This window comes from Cheilinus undulatus, linkage group 4 (assembly GCF_018320785.1).
Source record: "Cheilinus undulatus linkage group 4, ASM1832078v1, whole genome shotgun sequence".
Lineage (NCBI taxonomy): Eukaryota > Metazoa > Chordata > Actinopteri > Labriformes > Labridae > Cheilinus > Cheilinus undulatus.
In genome coordinates, this window is record NC_054868.1 from 2,789,805 (window position 1) to 2,805,774 (window position 15,970).

Sequence of the window (15,970 nt, forward strand, 5' to 3'; positions counted from 1 at the left end):
TCCAGTGGAAAAAGTTTGGACACCCCTGCACTATAAACTGCACTTATCCTGTCCTATCATCAGGCCCGAGCCTTCCAGATTCAAATAATCTCAATCTGGTTTCTTGAACATGGAAATGAGTACTCCAGTGGCCCCCAGTCACCATATCTCAGTCCAGTAGAGCTTCTCTTGGATGTGGTGGAACGGGAGATTCACACCATGGATGTGCAACTGACAAATCTGCAGCAACTGAAGTTTGAATTAAGGTAGAGGGAATTATTAACAGTTTCAAATACCATTTTGTTTGGGACAAAACATTGATTTATTCATTATAGAAACTGATATTAGTTTAGCTTTAATTTTAAGCTCGACCATTTGTGTAGGAGTATTTACCTTCTCCTTACCGTTACCCATTTCACAAAGGTGGATTTTTTTTTTAAGAGTCGAAAAAATAATTACTAATTTTATTTGATTTAGATTTACCTTAATTTGAAATGTTTTGACAGAACAAACAAGCGGGTTTAAATTCTTGAGCTGTTGGCTATATTATACAGCAGGGGTGTCAAACTCAATCACAGCAGGGGTCGGATCCTGAATTAAGGTCTAACCTGAGGGCCTAACAGGGTCCACATTTAACCAAACTGTCCTCATTTTTGCCGGTACATTATACATTATAGGGGGAAAAAAACTAGCACTGATGATAAATTATTTTGAGATTTAAAAAGTCAAAATGATAAGTTAAAAGGCTCAAAATCTGAGATAAAAAAGTCAAAATTATTAGTGCAAAAGGTCGAAACACAAAATTAGATGTTAAAATAATGCTTTTAAAAGGCATTAAATAGAAAAGAAAATCACAGTCATGTTTTTAAGGCCAAAATAGAACTTGAAATTTAAAACTGTGAACCTTAAAGGTCAAAATATGACATAAAAGGTCTAAATTATAAACTGCAAAGGTCAAAACATGAGATAAAAAGTCAAGTATAAACAGAAAAATCCAAAATATCAGACAAAAGTCAAAAAAATTAATTGAAAAAGCCTAAATATGAGCTGAAAGTCCAAATAATAAAATCAAAAGGTCACACTATGGGATAAAAAGTCCAAATAATAAATATTAAAAGCTCAAAACACAAGATTAAAGTCGAAATAATAGATAGATAATAATAGATAGATGTGCTATTGAAACTACGAAATGAAAACTCGAATGAACTTCCCACATTTTTTTTTATCTAATTATTTTTAATCTTTACATTTTTATGACTTATGGATATTTGATATAGTCAAGGTTAAGTGTACATTTTTATACTGAAGGAAATCCGGCCTCATATTTCAAAGAAAATATCATCTTTCAGGCTGGGTGTAACTGTACCATGGGCCGGATTTGGCCCCCGGGCCTTGAGTTTGACTCCTATGTTATACAGTATTTATGAAAAACTGAAAATTAGCTATTTTTTCCTTATAAATTAAAGTTTTTTTTAAACCTTTGTAATAATTTTGCCAGTATGACGAGGTAAATGTATGGTAAAGAAAGTTCATTTTTCCTATTTTATTATAAAAAATTGAAATGGCTATATTTACCACAAAACGTCCACCCACATTACTTTAACAATAATAATAACCTCTATATGACACCATTATATAACCTTTATTATGGAGCTGTTTTTAAAAACAAAGTGATGAAGAGTTTTACCAGGACAGGGATAAAAAGAACATAAAGCATTAAACATGCTAGTCATAAAATCACCAGAAAAGGCAAAATTAAGAAAAAACTACAAACACTGAAAGACATTTTAAAATCGTTTTTTAGGAAACTGGTTCTTTAAAGGAATCCTAAAGTAGAAATTCAGCTGAAATGTAGATTATCAGTGAAACCAGGAGAGGCTTTGACAGTATGTATGAGTTCATATTTTCATGTTGTAACAGTTTGGTGTTAAAATGATTGTGGCTGCTGAGTTGCTGGTTAGATGTTCTTTATTTGTTATAATTCATGCTCAGTTTTCACAGAGTCAAACAGACAGATGAATCCTCAGCCACCGATTAAAACAGCCATGGACAGAAAAGGACATTTTTTCTTATGTTAAAATGATATAAAGCTTGTATGTTTTGTGTGTAAATCAGAAAGGTGTTCAGAAAGGGTTAACATCCGCTGTGGACACGTGGCCCCTCCTCATATGTTTTCACGGGGCCTGAGCCCATGGAAAACCCCTGCAGAGGACTCAGCTCTGATCTCAGCCAATCCTGAGCGAGCAGCGGAACACCGTACTCTGTGTGGAGACTGTATAAGAACAGCGAGCAAAACTGCTAGCTTCTATTCGTTTCTGAGAGTTACAGCAACAAACATGCCTGACGCACCGAAAGCTGCCAAGAAAGGCTCCAAGAAGGCCGTCTCTAAGGCCACCAAGAGCGGCAGGAAGAGGAGGGCAAGGAGAAAGGAGAGCTACGCCATCTACGTCTACAAGGTCCTCAAGCAGGTCCACCCTGACACCGGGATTTCCTCCAAGGCCATGGGCATCATGAACTCCTTCGTCAGTGATATTTTTGAGCGCATTGCCGGAGAGGCCTCCCGTCTGGCTCACTACAACAAGCGCTCCACCATCACCTCCAGGGAGATCCAGACCGCCGTCCGCCTGCTGCTGCCCGGAGAGCTGGCTAAGCACGCCGTGTCAGAGGGAACCAAGGCCGTCACCAAGTACACCAGCTCGAAGTAAAGCTGCTCAACCTTAAACAACACAAAGGTCCTTTTAAGGACCACACAAATGCACCTTTAAGAGTTTATAGTGCCATGAAAGTGATACTGGGAATGGTTGTGTTTATTCATTATGATCGGTGAGCTACACTATTTTGTGAGGAAACCCATGAAGTAGTTTGAATGTGCAACGTCTCCAGAGCCTTCACTGAGAATACTACGGTTGTGTTTTTCATACGCAAGAACGTCATTTTTACCATTAGTAAAAGTTTAATGCAGTTGTACTGGGGTGGTTACTTAATATTACTCCGTTGGTACATGGATGCGATTTAATTCAAAGAACACGTTGGTATGACAACTCATCTGTCACATAACCTTTGTTGGACTTTCAAATAATAAAAAAATGTTGTACTTCTGAATAATAATAAAGATTAAATAATCTATCAGTGATGCTCAATATGTGGCTCTTTTATGTCTTCATTTGAGAGGCTACGTCCCCAGAAACCTTCAAAAGGGAAGCCCTGACCTGAGAAATCCTCATGGCAAGTCACATTGATGAGTTTGTTTCCTACACTCATGCAGTTGGCTTTATATGTCAACTTAAGTATTTATGTCTGTATTTTCCATTGCCCTTAATGGCATTCTTCACCTGTTTTCATTTTTTTTTTACCACTTTTAATCTGATTTTCCAGCTACTAGCCCATTTTTGCTACTTTTATCCTGCTTTTTCTATTTGCATTTTTTCACCCTCTTTTGTCACTTTTTTGCCCCTTTGCCCATTTAAGCTGTATTTTTGCCATTGAATGCAACATTTTTTCTTAACATTTTGCCTCTCAATAATGCTTTTTGCCCAGTTTAGTCACTTTTTGACCCATTTTTGCCATGTTGTGACCATTTTGCCACTTGTAACTCATTTTTTTTCATTTCCCACCAGTTTTTGTCACTTCATACCCTTTCTGCCACCTTTGGCTTATTCTTTTTTACCTCTTTAAACCAGTAGATTGTGACATTTGCAAAGGTATTTTCACCAGTTTGGTTAAGTAACGCTGCTCTGTATGGTTATAAAGCATTCAAACAGCTAACAAAATATGACAGTCATCACTGATTTTACCTGTCGTACATATGAAGTTGATGAGAAATACTTGAATAATTTGCAGGTTTTCTGAGTAGTAGGCCTTCTGCGTGTCAGTGCATGTATATAAAATGCTTCTGTTGGAACAAATATACTGGAATTACAGAGAGCATTAAGAGAAGCTGTCTTATTCAGGTACATACAAATGTAAACTCTTTTCTTTAAGCCTTCAAACCACATGGATTGAATTATATTTCTTTAATCATCTGTTAGTCAGAGTCGGTTTTCTTTTTTTTTTTTTTAAACGCTAATCAAGAGTATATTTTCGTCTTGGATTAGGTAAAAATAACCTGATTCATCACGATGTCAAATTGATCAAGCTATTAATTTATTGAAGTCGTTGTAGGACGTGTATTATCCTTTTAAGTAGAAAAATATTAAATATAAATGAAAGTCCAGGTTATATGGTAAAACGTCTGCTTTATTCGTGTTTTTATAAACGGTGGTCTTTTGTATGTAATGTGAAGGGCTTTTCAAAGGACACAATTTTCCTTCTCGGTGCAAGGCGGGAGCCAGTGCAGAGCGTGCTCTTCTCTGATTGGTTTACCGCTGTAACGGTTCGAGCTCGAGGAGCAGAGCCCTTTATTAACACGGCGAGCAGCCCGCTGACCTCATTCTTTGAATCTACTTGAACAAACCGCTGCTGTAACCATGTCTGGACGAGGAAAGACCGGCGGAAAGGCTAGAGCCAAGGCAAAGAGCCGCTCCTCCCGTGCCGGACTCCAGTTCCCGGTGGGTCGTGTCCACAGGCTGCTCCGGAAAGGAAACTACGCACAAAGAGTTGGTGCCGGAGCCCCCGTCTACCTGGCCGCTGTGCTCGAGTATCTCACCGCCGAGATCCTCGAGCTGGCCGGAAACGCTGCCCGCGACAACAAGAAGACCAGGATCATCCCCCGTCATCTGCAGCTGGCTGTCCGCAACGACGAGGAGCTCAACAAGCTGCTGGGAGGAGTCACCATCGCTCAGGGAGGGGTGCTGCCCAACATTCAGGCTGTCCTGCTGCCCAAGAAGACTGAGAAGCCCGCCAAGAAATAACCAGACACAGTCTCCAGAACAGCACAGGACTAAAGGCTCTTTTAAGAGCCACGCATCTTTTCTACAAAGAGCTCTTTCTCAATTCGTTTAAAAAAACCTCTGTGTTAAAAGGGATATGGAAACGATGGGAAGTGGGTCATTTTTTCTTAGATGCGGCTGATTGCTTTTGTCATAGTGTAATTGATATTGAAACACACCGCACTTATTTTATTACGTGTTATCAAACTTCAGGTGGCAGTGACAGAACATCCAGCGACCAACGTCTTGGGGCTGGTAACGAATAAAGAGGTCTGAATTTTATCCAGCGTTACTCGCCCCTACTCAACCAAAATGCAGGAAAATTGGTAAGAAGTGGGTGACACGTTATAAACAACGAATTAAAAGTGGCAAAAAAAAATAGTCAGTGTGTCACATACATGGCAAAAAGCGCCGAAAAAATTGGCAGAGTGGCAAAGAGAAGTTCAATGACAAAAGACTGCTGAAATGGGAATGCTGGCACCTTATTTTTAGGATTTTCTGCGGGAATAACATTTCAAATTAAGACATTAAGAGCCACAAATCATCTCAAAAGAGCTACGCGTTGAGTAGCAACTAATTCACGAACAGGGGCAATACAGTAAATTGTAATTACTATCCCCACCAGAAAGGTAGGCTATATTCAGCAGCATCATAGTAGGAAAAACTCTGAAGTGGCTGTAGGTGGCTCTTAAAAGAGCCTTAGTTGTGGATTAGCAGCATTGAAGCTCCAATCTAAGCTCTCTCTCCGCGGATGCGGCGGGCCAGCTGGATATCTTTGGGCATGATGGTGACCCTCTTGGCGTGGATGGCGCACAGGTTGGTGTCCTCGAAGAGCCCGACCAGGTAAGCCTCTGAGGCCTCCTGCAGAGCCATGACGGCCGAGCTCTGGAAGCGCAGGTCGGTCTTGAAGTCCTGGGCGATCTCTCGGACCAGGCGCTGGAAGGGCAGCTTGCGGATGAGCAGCTCAGTGGACTTCTGGTAGCGCCGGATCTCACGCAGAGCCACGGTGCCGGGCCTGTAACGGTGAGGCTTCTTGACGCCTCCGGTGGCCGGGGCGCTCTTGCGGGCAGCCTTGGTGGCCAGCTGCTTCCTGGGGGCTTTACCTCCGGTGGATTTACGAGCGGTCTGTTTGGTTCTCGCCATAGTCTCTTATTCTCTTTATGAGTAACAGAAACTGAGCGGAGAGGAGCTGCTCTTAAAGCGGAGCAGCAGGGGCCGTGACCCGGTGACGCAGCTTCAGACCTCCGCTCTCTGATTGGCCTGCTCCTAGAGCTCAGCCCTCCTGGAGGAAACCCACCGACTCAAAGCTCCGCTGACTATTGGACCAAAATCTGTTCAAACTTTCCGCGAAAGATGTGAGCAGGCCTCCGTCCGTTACCCCCCCCCCTTTGTCCTACAGTTTAGCTTTACTAAACGAGAAAATTAAATTTCATTTAACTCCATTATAGAACAGAATAAATCAAACACACTCTGCTCTTTCTGTCTGAATCAAAAACAACCAGGACTGAGTTCTAAATCACAATTGGATGTATCCTTTTGTTTGTACTATATTAATTATATATAATGATATTATGTTTTATGTTTGCTAACATGGAGCAATAGGTCTGAAATAAAGTAAACTGTGCAGTTCAGAGTGCAAAATGTGCATTTAAATGCCAAATAAAATGGTAAGACATCCACGAAGGAGGACTCTCAGGGATAACATATATATATAGATATATATATATATATATATATATATATATATATATTTAGGACATTTAAGTAGACCCACATTCTAACATGCTGCCATCCTGCTGATTTTGACTGATCAGTTGATTTCTCTGGCCACTGAGTAGAAGGAAGGAAGACTCCATCAAGTCAGTCCATCTTGTGGGAGATTCTCCAGGAAGCATGGGGTGAAATCTCATCAGAGTACCTTGAAAAATTGACAGCCAGAGACAGCCAAGGTCTGCATGGCTGTAAGTTTAAAGTGCATTTTTCATTAAAATCATTATTTCTAACTCTGACAATGTCAGCATGTCTGGTTCATTTGCTGTATTTTATATTCAGACTATATATATATATATATATATGTATATATATATATATATATATATATATATATATACACACACAGTTAGCCTATTTTTCCACCCTTTGCCCATTTTTTACACTTGAACTTATTTTTACACCACTTTTTAACCGCTTTTCAACATTTTTTCCAAACCATTATTCACCTTCCTAGCCCTTTTTGGTCACTGCTATAACATGTTAGTCTTTTTTTTAACTTATTTTTGCCACTCTCTGTCACTTCTAACCCATTGTTGCCACACTTTCATTGCTTTTCACTGTCATCCCTCATGCTTTTTTGCCTTTCTCAGCCATTTTAACCCATTTTACCACTCTGTTACCCATTTTTGTCAGTTTTAGCAAGCCCTTCATGCTTAGCTGAAGTCTGACATTACTTCTTAAATAGCTCCGTTTAATGTGTCCATCCATGTTAACATTTTTATATTCTATTTTATGAAAGGAGTTTTCATTTTGAAAAAGACTATATTTGACCAATCAATTAAAAACATTTGTGTTGCGTTGATAAGAGGGATTATCATCAGATTAAACAGAATGATCACAGATCACCATTACAGTGGATCATGATTTGGTGGCCTCCTCATGGGCCCTCTGGGCCTCACAGAGCTCTCCTGTTTATCCCCCTTATGGGCGGTCTTGACTCAGTTCTGTCACTTCTTGGTGGGACATTCAAAAACTACCATCAGCTGTCACTGATGTGGATGCATGTTTATATTGATTTATTTATTATTTACACATAAAATGAGCAAGAATAACAAAAATATGATGGCATGAGGGCCGGGCCTGTGGAATGAAACAATAATTCAAAAATAAACTATCATAATGAATGCTGCATTCAGATATTGTCAGAGTAACTTCAGTATTCATGGTACAAAAACAAGGACAGTATAAAGCAGAGCAAGGTATCACTATAATAATTCAAAAGAGAACAGAGTAAATGAGTTAGCCCAGCTAACACAAATATTAGAGACCCTAAAAAGTGAAGGGAGTCACGTTGAGGATCTGACTTGATGCCTCCTGAAATCTTTACAGATGCCATTAAATCTCCAAGTGGACCAAATTACTTCACAAACAACTTTAACTTTATATGGCAAACAGAGTTTTTCTGTCCAAGAGATCTTAAAGCATTCCAAAGCCTTGATTCCTATGTGGCTGACCCATGAATCTATTCAGATAAGCTCATCAGAGATGTATTCAGAATAACTACCAAAACCCTTACTTTCCTATAGAATTTCTACATATTTCTACATTTTGACTTTAATCATAATTGTACCAACTAATCTGCTAATACTGTAATTGACAGCTGTGGATTTAGATCTGTAATTGGTGAAGTTAAACTTAGTCTTTTCTTATATGAACAGCAAATATGATGTTTTCTCCTGTTGCTGTATAAACTATATAATCATTTATTTGTATGCTGCTTTGGCAAAGCAAACACACGTCTTCCATGCCAATAAAGCACACTGAAGTGAACTGAAAACTACCAAAGAGACATTCTTGAGTACTTTTTCACTTTTTAACAGCCCTTCTGTTCAAAGTCACACTGGACATGATCACAGTACTGAATTCCCACAAGGGGGCAGTATTGGCTAGGTGAGATAGGAAATGAACAGGCATTGGCATGGACGACTCAGCAAGGACTGGGGTCCCTTACTCCTGCTCACCTTCCTCTTAGCTAGTTATTCCACACCTGACTGCCAAGGAATGACCGTAGTATGCATCCATGAGAAGATGTAAGTTTGTTATTCAGTTCATTATACATATTTTGGTTAATAAGATGCTTGGTAGACATGTTATATGACGTTTTCAGCCATAGGCAGTGTATGTGTTCATATTTAAAATATGTTATATGATGTTTTATCCTGTTGTTAATAAGCTAATGCTAGTTTATGTAGCCTGCTAATGTTGCTGCAATAAAATGCCACAGCATGTATGTTACATGTCAGTTTCCGTTATATTGACTGGTAAATGTTTGTTATCATGATTATTGCAGATACCATACTTAAACCATTCCTCTGCAAGTGAGCTGTTCCATCTCATGCTAAACTTCAGTAAACTCATGTGGAATTCAGACCTCTGCTTCTGTGCTTGTCTCTCTGACCGGAGACCCCTGTAGATGAAGCTTTTAAGGAGAAATCATTATTCTGTTACATCTAAACCTAACAATCATCATTTATATGCAAACAGTAGATTTTTCTATCATTGGTGTAGAAAACCCCCTGTGTACTTTAAGAACTACAGCTCCCAGCATTCTTTGCAGGTCTTGTGACTCTCCTCACACACCTCTGCCATAAAAAATAAGATGGCAGCAGCCCATGCATTTTTTTTTCCTTTTTGTGTGCGTCTGTATGAATGTAAGTACTGCCAGAGTGCATGTTTGATGTTATACTTAGTTCATATTTGTTTATCATCTTAACATAACTCACTTAGCATATTTGCTAACATGCTAATGCTAATAGCATTAGCTTGGTCGGTAACTTAAGCTAATGCTAACAGCACATGTTGTGGGTAAAAGTGTAGGTGCTAACCTAAGCTAAGCTAATACCTTGTGTGTATTAACATGCTGTATTCCCCTCATTTGCCTTAAAGTCTAATTTAGTTGCCTTTAACCCTGTTGGCTGCTCTTTGAATCATTACTGACTGCTATTTAGTAAATTTTGAGACCCCTGTCTGTATGTTTTGACAGTGAATTAAGGCTGTAACCAACTGTGTATGCTTAAAGGACAATACTAATGTAAAGTCAACAGGTGGCATTTATTTCTAGTACTAAAGTGCCACCTAGTGGTGTAGTTTGGTACTGCTCTGTCAGCTAATATAATTCAATATAATTCAAATTAATACTGTTCAAACACTGCACTGTCATTTGTGTTTATGGATATTTCTGTAAATTGCTAATGTTATATATATATAACATATATATATATATATATATATAACATATATATATATATATATATATATATATATATATATATATACGTATATACGTATACTCTGTGATTACAGATCCACACACACACACATAAAAGTCTCCATAGTCTTACAGTACTCATTTCATCATTACCTGCTTGCTCCATGCTAATTCAACCACTCTGAAGTCTGCTGTACCATCCAGCTATGGGTTGCACCAGCTGTGCATAAGTTTAAACATAGCCTAGTTTGAAGTTCCTACTTAGGACAGACTTTATGCTCTCCTAATGTTTAAGGTGTCGCACCAGTTGTGATAGTTTCAAAGTCAGCTTATGTTATAACTTAAATCTTACACCTACCCCCTACTAGGTGTAAAGTTCTCCGTAGAATATGATTGTCATAGTGATAGCTCTGAGAGATGGTTTAACCCGGAGGGTGACAAGGATTTGAGGATTTTGGTGTCAGCACTAGGGATGGGACTGATCCGATCCAATTTCAGTATCGGGTCCGATATGGATGTAATTAATAGATCCGATATCTGACTGACGGCGCCGATCCAAGTTATGGATCCAAATCCATCCTACAGTTTGTTGTAGACCATGAACGCACTGCAGTCTAACACGAGACAGTCTGTGTGTAACTGAGCTCGTATTAGTTAGGATGTTCTTAGCGGTATAATTACCTGGTAGATTAAATCGGCACATATTTATCAGAATTGGATCAGAACTGAAAACTAGTGGATCGGTGCATCCCTAGTCAGCACGGCGTTCTCCATGATCAGTAACTGTTATCTTCAATGAGTGGAGATCATTTCCACCGTCTATTAAATTATCTCGTGTTATTAGAGATTTCACCATTAGATGTCAGTGTTGTTATTTTATTCTGGTTCTAGGTTTAGGCTGTAGGCTTCACAACATACCTTGTCATATTTTTCATCCACACTGGATGCTGTTTGATGAATAACGACGGTTAGCAAACGTTATTTTTAGCATCTGAAGCAAACATGGGGTTAAAAAACGCTTTTCAGTGATTGGTTAAAGTAAGAGAATATGTCATATCTGCAACAGTATTTTGGTTAGTTTGGACGTAAATCTCTACTAGTTCAGATCAACCTTACGTCTCTGTGGTGCTACTTAAGTTAGAACTTAACTAGTTTCAACGTAGGGTTTAGTGTGGACTTTACACCTGAACTTAAGGCATGCATAGCTGGTGCAACAGGCTGCTAGTGATTAAGAATGAAAAAACTGGTGACTCTCTGGAGTACCGTGTATTCCTTCTGATAGAGGAAGACTTCAGTGGTGGCACTAACCTACCAGCTATCACTCGACTGATGATGACTGAGTAAGAAATAGTTTACAGGTATCGGATACTGATATTCAAGCTTTACATGCTAGAAGTGGCCTCCAGCATTTTTTTGTTGTGTATTCATGTTCCGTGGTTGAGTGGCACGCCCCGAGACTGGTATAAAGGTCGGGTGTGTCGTCAAACGGGAACTTTGATTGAAGCCAGGAGTTCATTGTGTGTGCGGGAAGTTTTTGGAAGGTATGTAGCAACAAATAATCTTTCAGTGGGTTTAAGTCTGTTGTTTTTTTTTGCATGTTTTGATTGTATTTGTGTATTTGATCACGAGCAGTGAGTAAACAGAGGCATACCTGTCGCCAGTCAAAATTTGCACCCTTGGCAGGCGAAACGAGGTAATCGTTTTCTACATTTTAATGACCATTCATACCTTGTTGTAAAGTGATTTAAAAGGAATGCAAAATTGTAATTTACTGACTGTTCGTTTGATCACATTTTAACTTTTTAAGGCCTGTTGTATCATATTTGATACACACTTTTATGATACCTTTATCTAATCATGATCAATAAATTACTAAAAAAAATTCTGAATACAATCTGATAAATGATAATGATGACACTTGAATGATTTGGATTTATCTCTATATAAACATCTATATATCTCTATTCAGTTGAATTTAACAAGCTTTATTTATTATCCAGTGGCATCTGCAGGCAAAAGCAGTTAACAAAGAAACTCCAGTAACAAAAAGTATTGTAACTGATGATTGCTGATGCATATCCTTTTATACTGAATCTGTCTAGATGATAATCAAGTGTTTTATCGGTTACCAAAAACACCTAATGAATCAAATGAGATACAAAAAAAAAATATGTTAAAATTCTATGGACATTTAGATTTTTGGCGATTTCAGTAGAAAATGAAATAAACATTTCAGTTCCAAAAAAATTGAATTTTCTGGCTATAATGTATGTATTCAGGGATTAAAGGGTTAAATTTGTTACAGTGACGATGCTTTTGTATGTTTTTAGTTTCACGGTGTATAATAAAGACAAGATTAAGCACCAGTCAAACTCTACTGCTGTGTGATTGATGCTGAGGGCAGCTACATATGCTCTTTGATTACTGCAGATAGATAGATGGATGGATAGATAGATAGATAGATAGATAGACAGATAAATAGACAGATAGACAGATAGATAGATAGATAGACAGATAGATAGATAGATAGACAGATAGATAGATAGATAGATAGATAGATAGACAGATAGATAGATAGATAGATAGACAGATAGATAGATAGATAGACAGATAGATAGACAGATAGATAGATAGATAGATAGACAGATAGACAGATAGACAGATAGACAGATAGATAGACAGATAGATAGACAGATAGATAGATAGACAGATAGATAGATAGACAGATAGACAGACAGACAGATAGATAGATAGATAGATAGACAGATAGATAGATAGACAGATAGACAGACAGACAGATAGACAGACAGACAGATAGACAGACAGATAGATAGATAGATAGACAGATAGACAGATAGACAGATAGATAGACAGACAGACAGATAGACAGACAGATAGATAGATAGATAGACAGACAGACAGACAGACAGACAGACAGACAGACAGACAGACAGACAGACAGACAGACAGACAGACAGACAGATAGCTCGCTCGCTCGCGTCATGGCAGCTACACAAACTTCAGTCTGGACCAAACAGCTTCATCACATTTCACTGCAGGCTACATCTGTAGAGGAGAGACAGACAGAAAGGTTAACGATGATTTCATCAATCATGATTACAGTTAGTCTGAGGGCCGTGTGTACTGACAGGAGTGTTGATCAGCTGCCTCTCTCTCCTTCCTCCTCTTTCTCCTGATGGACGTAAAAATGATGCAAAAAACCACCACAGCCGCAACCATCATCACTGGAGTCAGGAACCACCAGGTCTGGATTTTTCTGCCATCTGCGAAGAACGCTGAGGACCAACATCAGAAACACAAACATCATCATCACTGAGGAGATAAACAGACGCTCTGATCAATGCTGTTGTGTGGTTGTGTCACCTCCCAGCACTGAGCTGTGACGTTCACATGAAGAGTCTTTTCCTCAGCAGGACTGGCTCCCACACATCTGTAAGATGAATTTAAGTCCTGTCTCTGTACGTCAATGGGGTTGTAGTACTCAGTAGTCTGCCGCAGTAGCTCATCGTCTTTGTAGCACAGCAGAGTCGTCTCCTTATGATTGTTCGAGTAACACTCCAAGCGGCAAAACTCTGACCCTATGAACCATCCCAGATCAAGCTCGACAGGCTCTGGATAAGAAATTCATGAAACAATGAAGAAACATTTGATGTAAAATAAGCAGCGGTGTGACAAAAGAAGCATTACATAACCAACCTCACACCATGGTCTTGGTGAATACTTGATTCTGATTGGCTCTGAAAGCTCCATTGGTGTCCATTAACTTCTGATATATGAACACCTATGGAACTTCTCAAGTAGTTCCAGTCAAAAAAATCTTTACACTTTTCCAAATTAATCTGCAGCAGCCGTAAGATGAAAGGTGTAACCGTAGCAACCAGAGGCAGTCATACTTTCTGAGCATTTTAAGATCTTTAGGTGTTATGATTGAAGAAAAACTGAACAGGAAATCACATATAGACTACTTAAAAGGGAAAATATCTAAAACAACTGCTCTGTAATACAAAGTAAAGGAGTCATTAGATAAAGCATTGCAGCTTTTATATAATTTTTGAATTGTTCCATATCTGACCTACTGTGTTGAAGTTTGGGGTAGTACTAAAACATTTATTCAGTCAATTTTATTTTACAAAAAAAGAGCTGTAAGAATTATCAGAAGTTATTTATTCAGTTAAAACTGTTGAAATTTCATGAATTAGTTGATTAAAGTATTCTGCAAATGATCTATAAAGCTCATAAGAAATTATTGACCAGCCAACATCCAACGAAGATTTGAAAAAGAGAAAGCTGCTATGATTTAAAAGGAACAGAGATCTTTAAAAAACCACAGAGTTTAAGTCAGGGGTGTCAAACTCAATCACAGAAGGGGCCGGATCCTGAATGAAGGTCTGACCTTGGGCCTAACAGGGTCCACATTTAACTGTCAAGCTCATTTATAGCCAGTAATAAATTATGGGGGAAAACTTAGCAATGAAGATAAATGATTCTGAGATTTAAAAAGTCAAAACTTAAAAGGCTCAAAATATGAGAAAAAAAGTCAAACTTAATTGTTCAAAAGGTGAAAACACGAAATTAGATGTTAAAATAATGTTTTTAAAAGGCAAATTTATAAAAAAGGAAGTCACAATCGTGTTTTTAAGGCAAAAAAATTACTTAAAATTTAAAATGGTGCAACTAAAAGATCAAAATATGATATCAAGGTCGAAATAAGAGATTGAAAAGTTCAAAATGTGAAATAAAAAGGGAAAATAATAAATGTACAGTTTATAACATGGGATAAAAAGTCAAAATCAAAAATTGAGAAAGGTCAAAATATTAGATAAAATCAAAATTATAAGTTGAAAAGGTCAAAATATGAGACAAAAAGTCAATATAATAAATGGAAAATGATGAAAATATGAAATAAAAGTCCAAATAATGGTTTCAAGTCAAAATTGTACAATGCAAAATTGAAAACATGAAATGAAAACAAAATTAATTTCTTTTCCCACATTTCTTTTGATCCACTTTAATTTACTCTTTATTTTTTCACATTTTTATGACTTCAGGATATTTGATATCAAGGCTAAGTTTACACTTTAATTCTGGAGGAAATCTGCAGACCTCATATTTTAGTGCCAGTTATAATAAGAATATCATATGAGCTTGCAGGCCAGGTGTAACTGTACCACGGGCCGGATTTGGCACCCAGACCTTGAGTTTGACACCCCTGCTCTAAGTAAAAAAAAAAAATGAAAAAATAAAGCTAGTATGATGAGAAAGTACAAAGAAACAAGGTACATTTTGTTTGGGGTCGTGGTGATATAACGTTGATTTTGTGATTGGTACTCTTATGAACTGGTACCAGGATATGAGCCGCTGTTTTGGCCTGCAGCTAGTTTGTTTTATTTTGATTTCTCACTATGCATGTATGTTATTTGTGGATCAATGTTTTGTGAAAACGGGGCAGAGATTAAAAGATTATTCTTCATTCTGCTCCTTTTCATTCAAAGTGAATGATTCTATGTTGGATATGATTTGGTTTTTTTTTTCTTAAATTAAATCAATCAATAAAATAAATAAATCAATAAATCATTATTTTTGTTGTGACCTACTTTTCATGTAACTTTATGAACAACGTGCGCTTACGTTCTGGGGGAGGGATTCATTAAATGTGAGAGGCTTTAAATTTATGTCGTTCTCTGGACAGTTGCTGTTTATTTTCTTGTTGGATATTCTTTACATTTTAAGGGTTTCTATTTTTCTTAAAAGATCCCTCTTGTGTGTGTTTAATGGTAACTTGAAATAGGTCAAGTGTCACGGTTGCTTTAATAAACCTTTCTATTTGAACCCAAAATGTATGAAATGATTAGTAAGTGTTTTTATTCATTATTTTCTTTGACCAGGTGTAAGCGAGTTAATGCCTTTCAAGGCGTTCAGTTATCAACCATTTAGGCCTCCACATCGTCCATTAAATCCTGATAATTGCACACCTTGAAAGGCATTAAGCCTTACTTAATAGACAGATTCAGTATAAAAGGATATGCATCAGCATACATCAGTTACAATACTATTTTGTTATTGGAGTTCCTTTGTTCACTGCTTTTGCCTGCAGATGCCACTGGATAATAAATAAAGCTTG

At 37.8% G+C, this 15,970-nt stretch overlaps 2 protein-coding genes and 1 pseudogene across 2 annotated transcripts; 2 read left to right on the forward strand and 1 right to left on the reverse strand.

The window, feature by feature from the left end:
* The window catches only part of LOC121508431, a 29,620-nt pseudogene extending 23,630 nt beyond the window's left edge, over positions 1–5,990 (reverse strand).
* Positions 2,303–3,104, forward strand: LOC121508439 (histone H2B 1/2-like). Its single transcript, XM_041785297.1, has one exon. It carries the CDS (start codon positions 2,316–2,318, stop codon positions 2,682–2,684), a length of 369 nt encoding a protein of 122 aa, XP_041641231.1. The 5' UTR covers positions 2,303–2,315; the 3' UTR covers positions 2,685–3,104.
* Positions 4,446–11,854, forward strand: LOC121508438 (histone H2A-like). The gene is made up of 2 exons (XM_041785296.1): positions 4,446–4,819; positions 11,830–11,854. The coding sequence occupies exons 1-2, from the start codon at positions 4,446–4,448 to the stop codon at positions 11,852–11,854; spliced, it is 399 nt and encodes a 132-aa protein (XP_041641230.1).
* Positions 11,855–15,970: the final 4,116 nt, after the last annotated feature.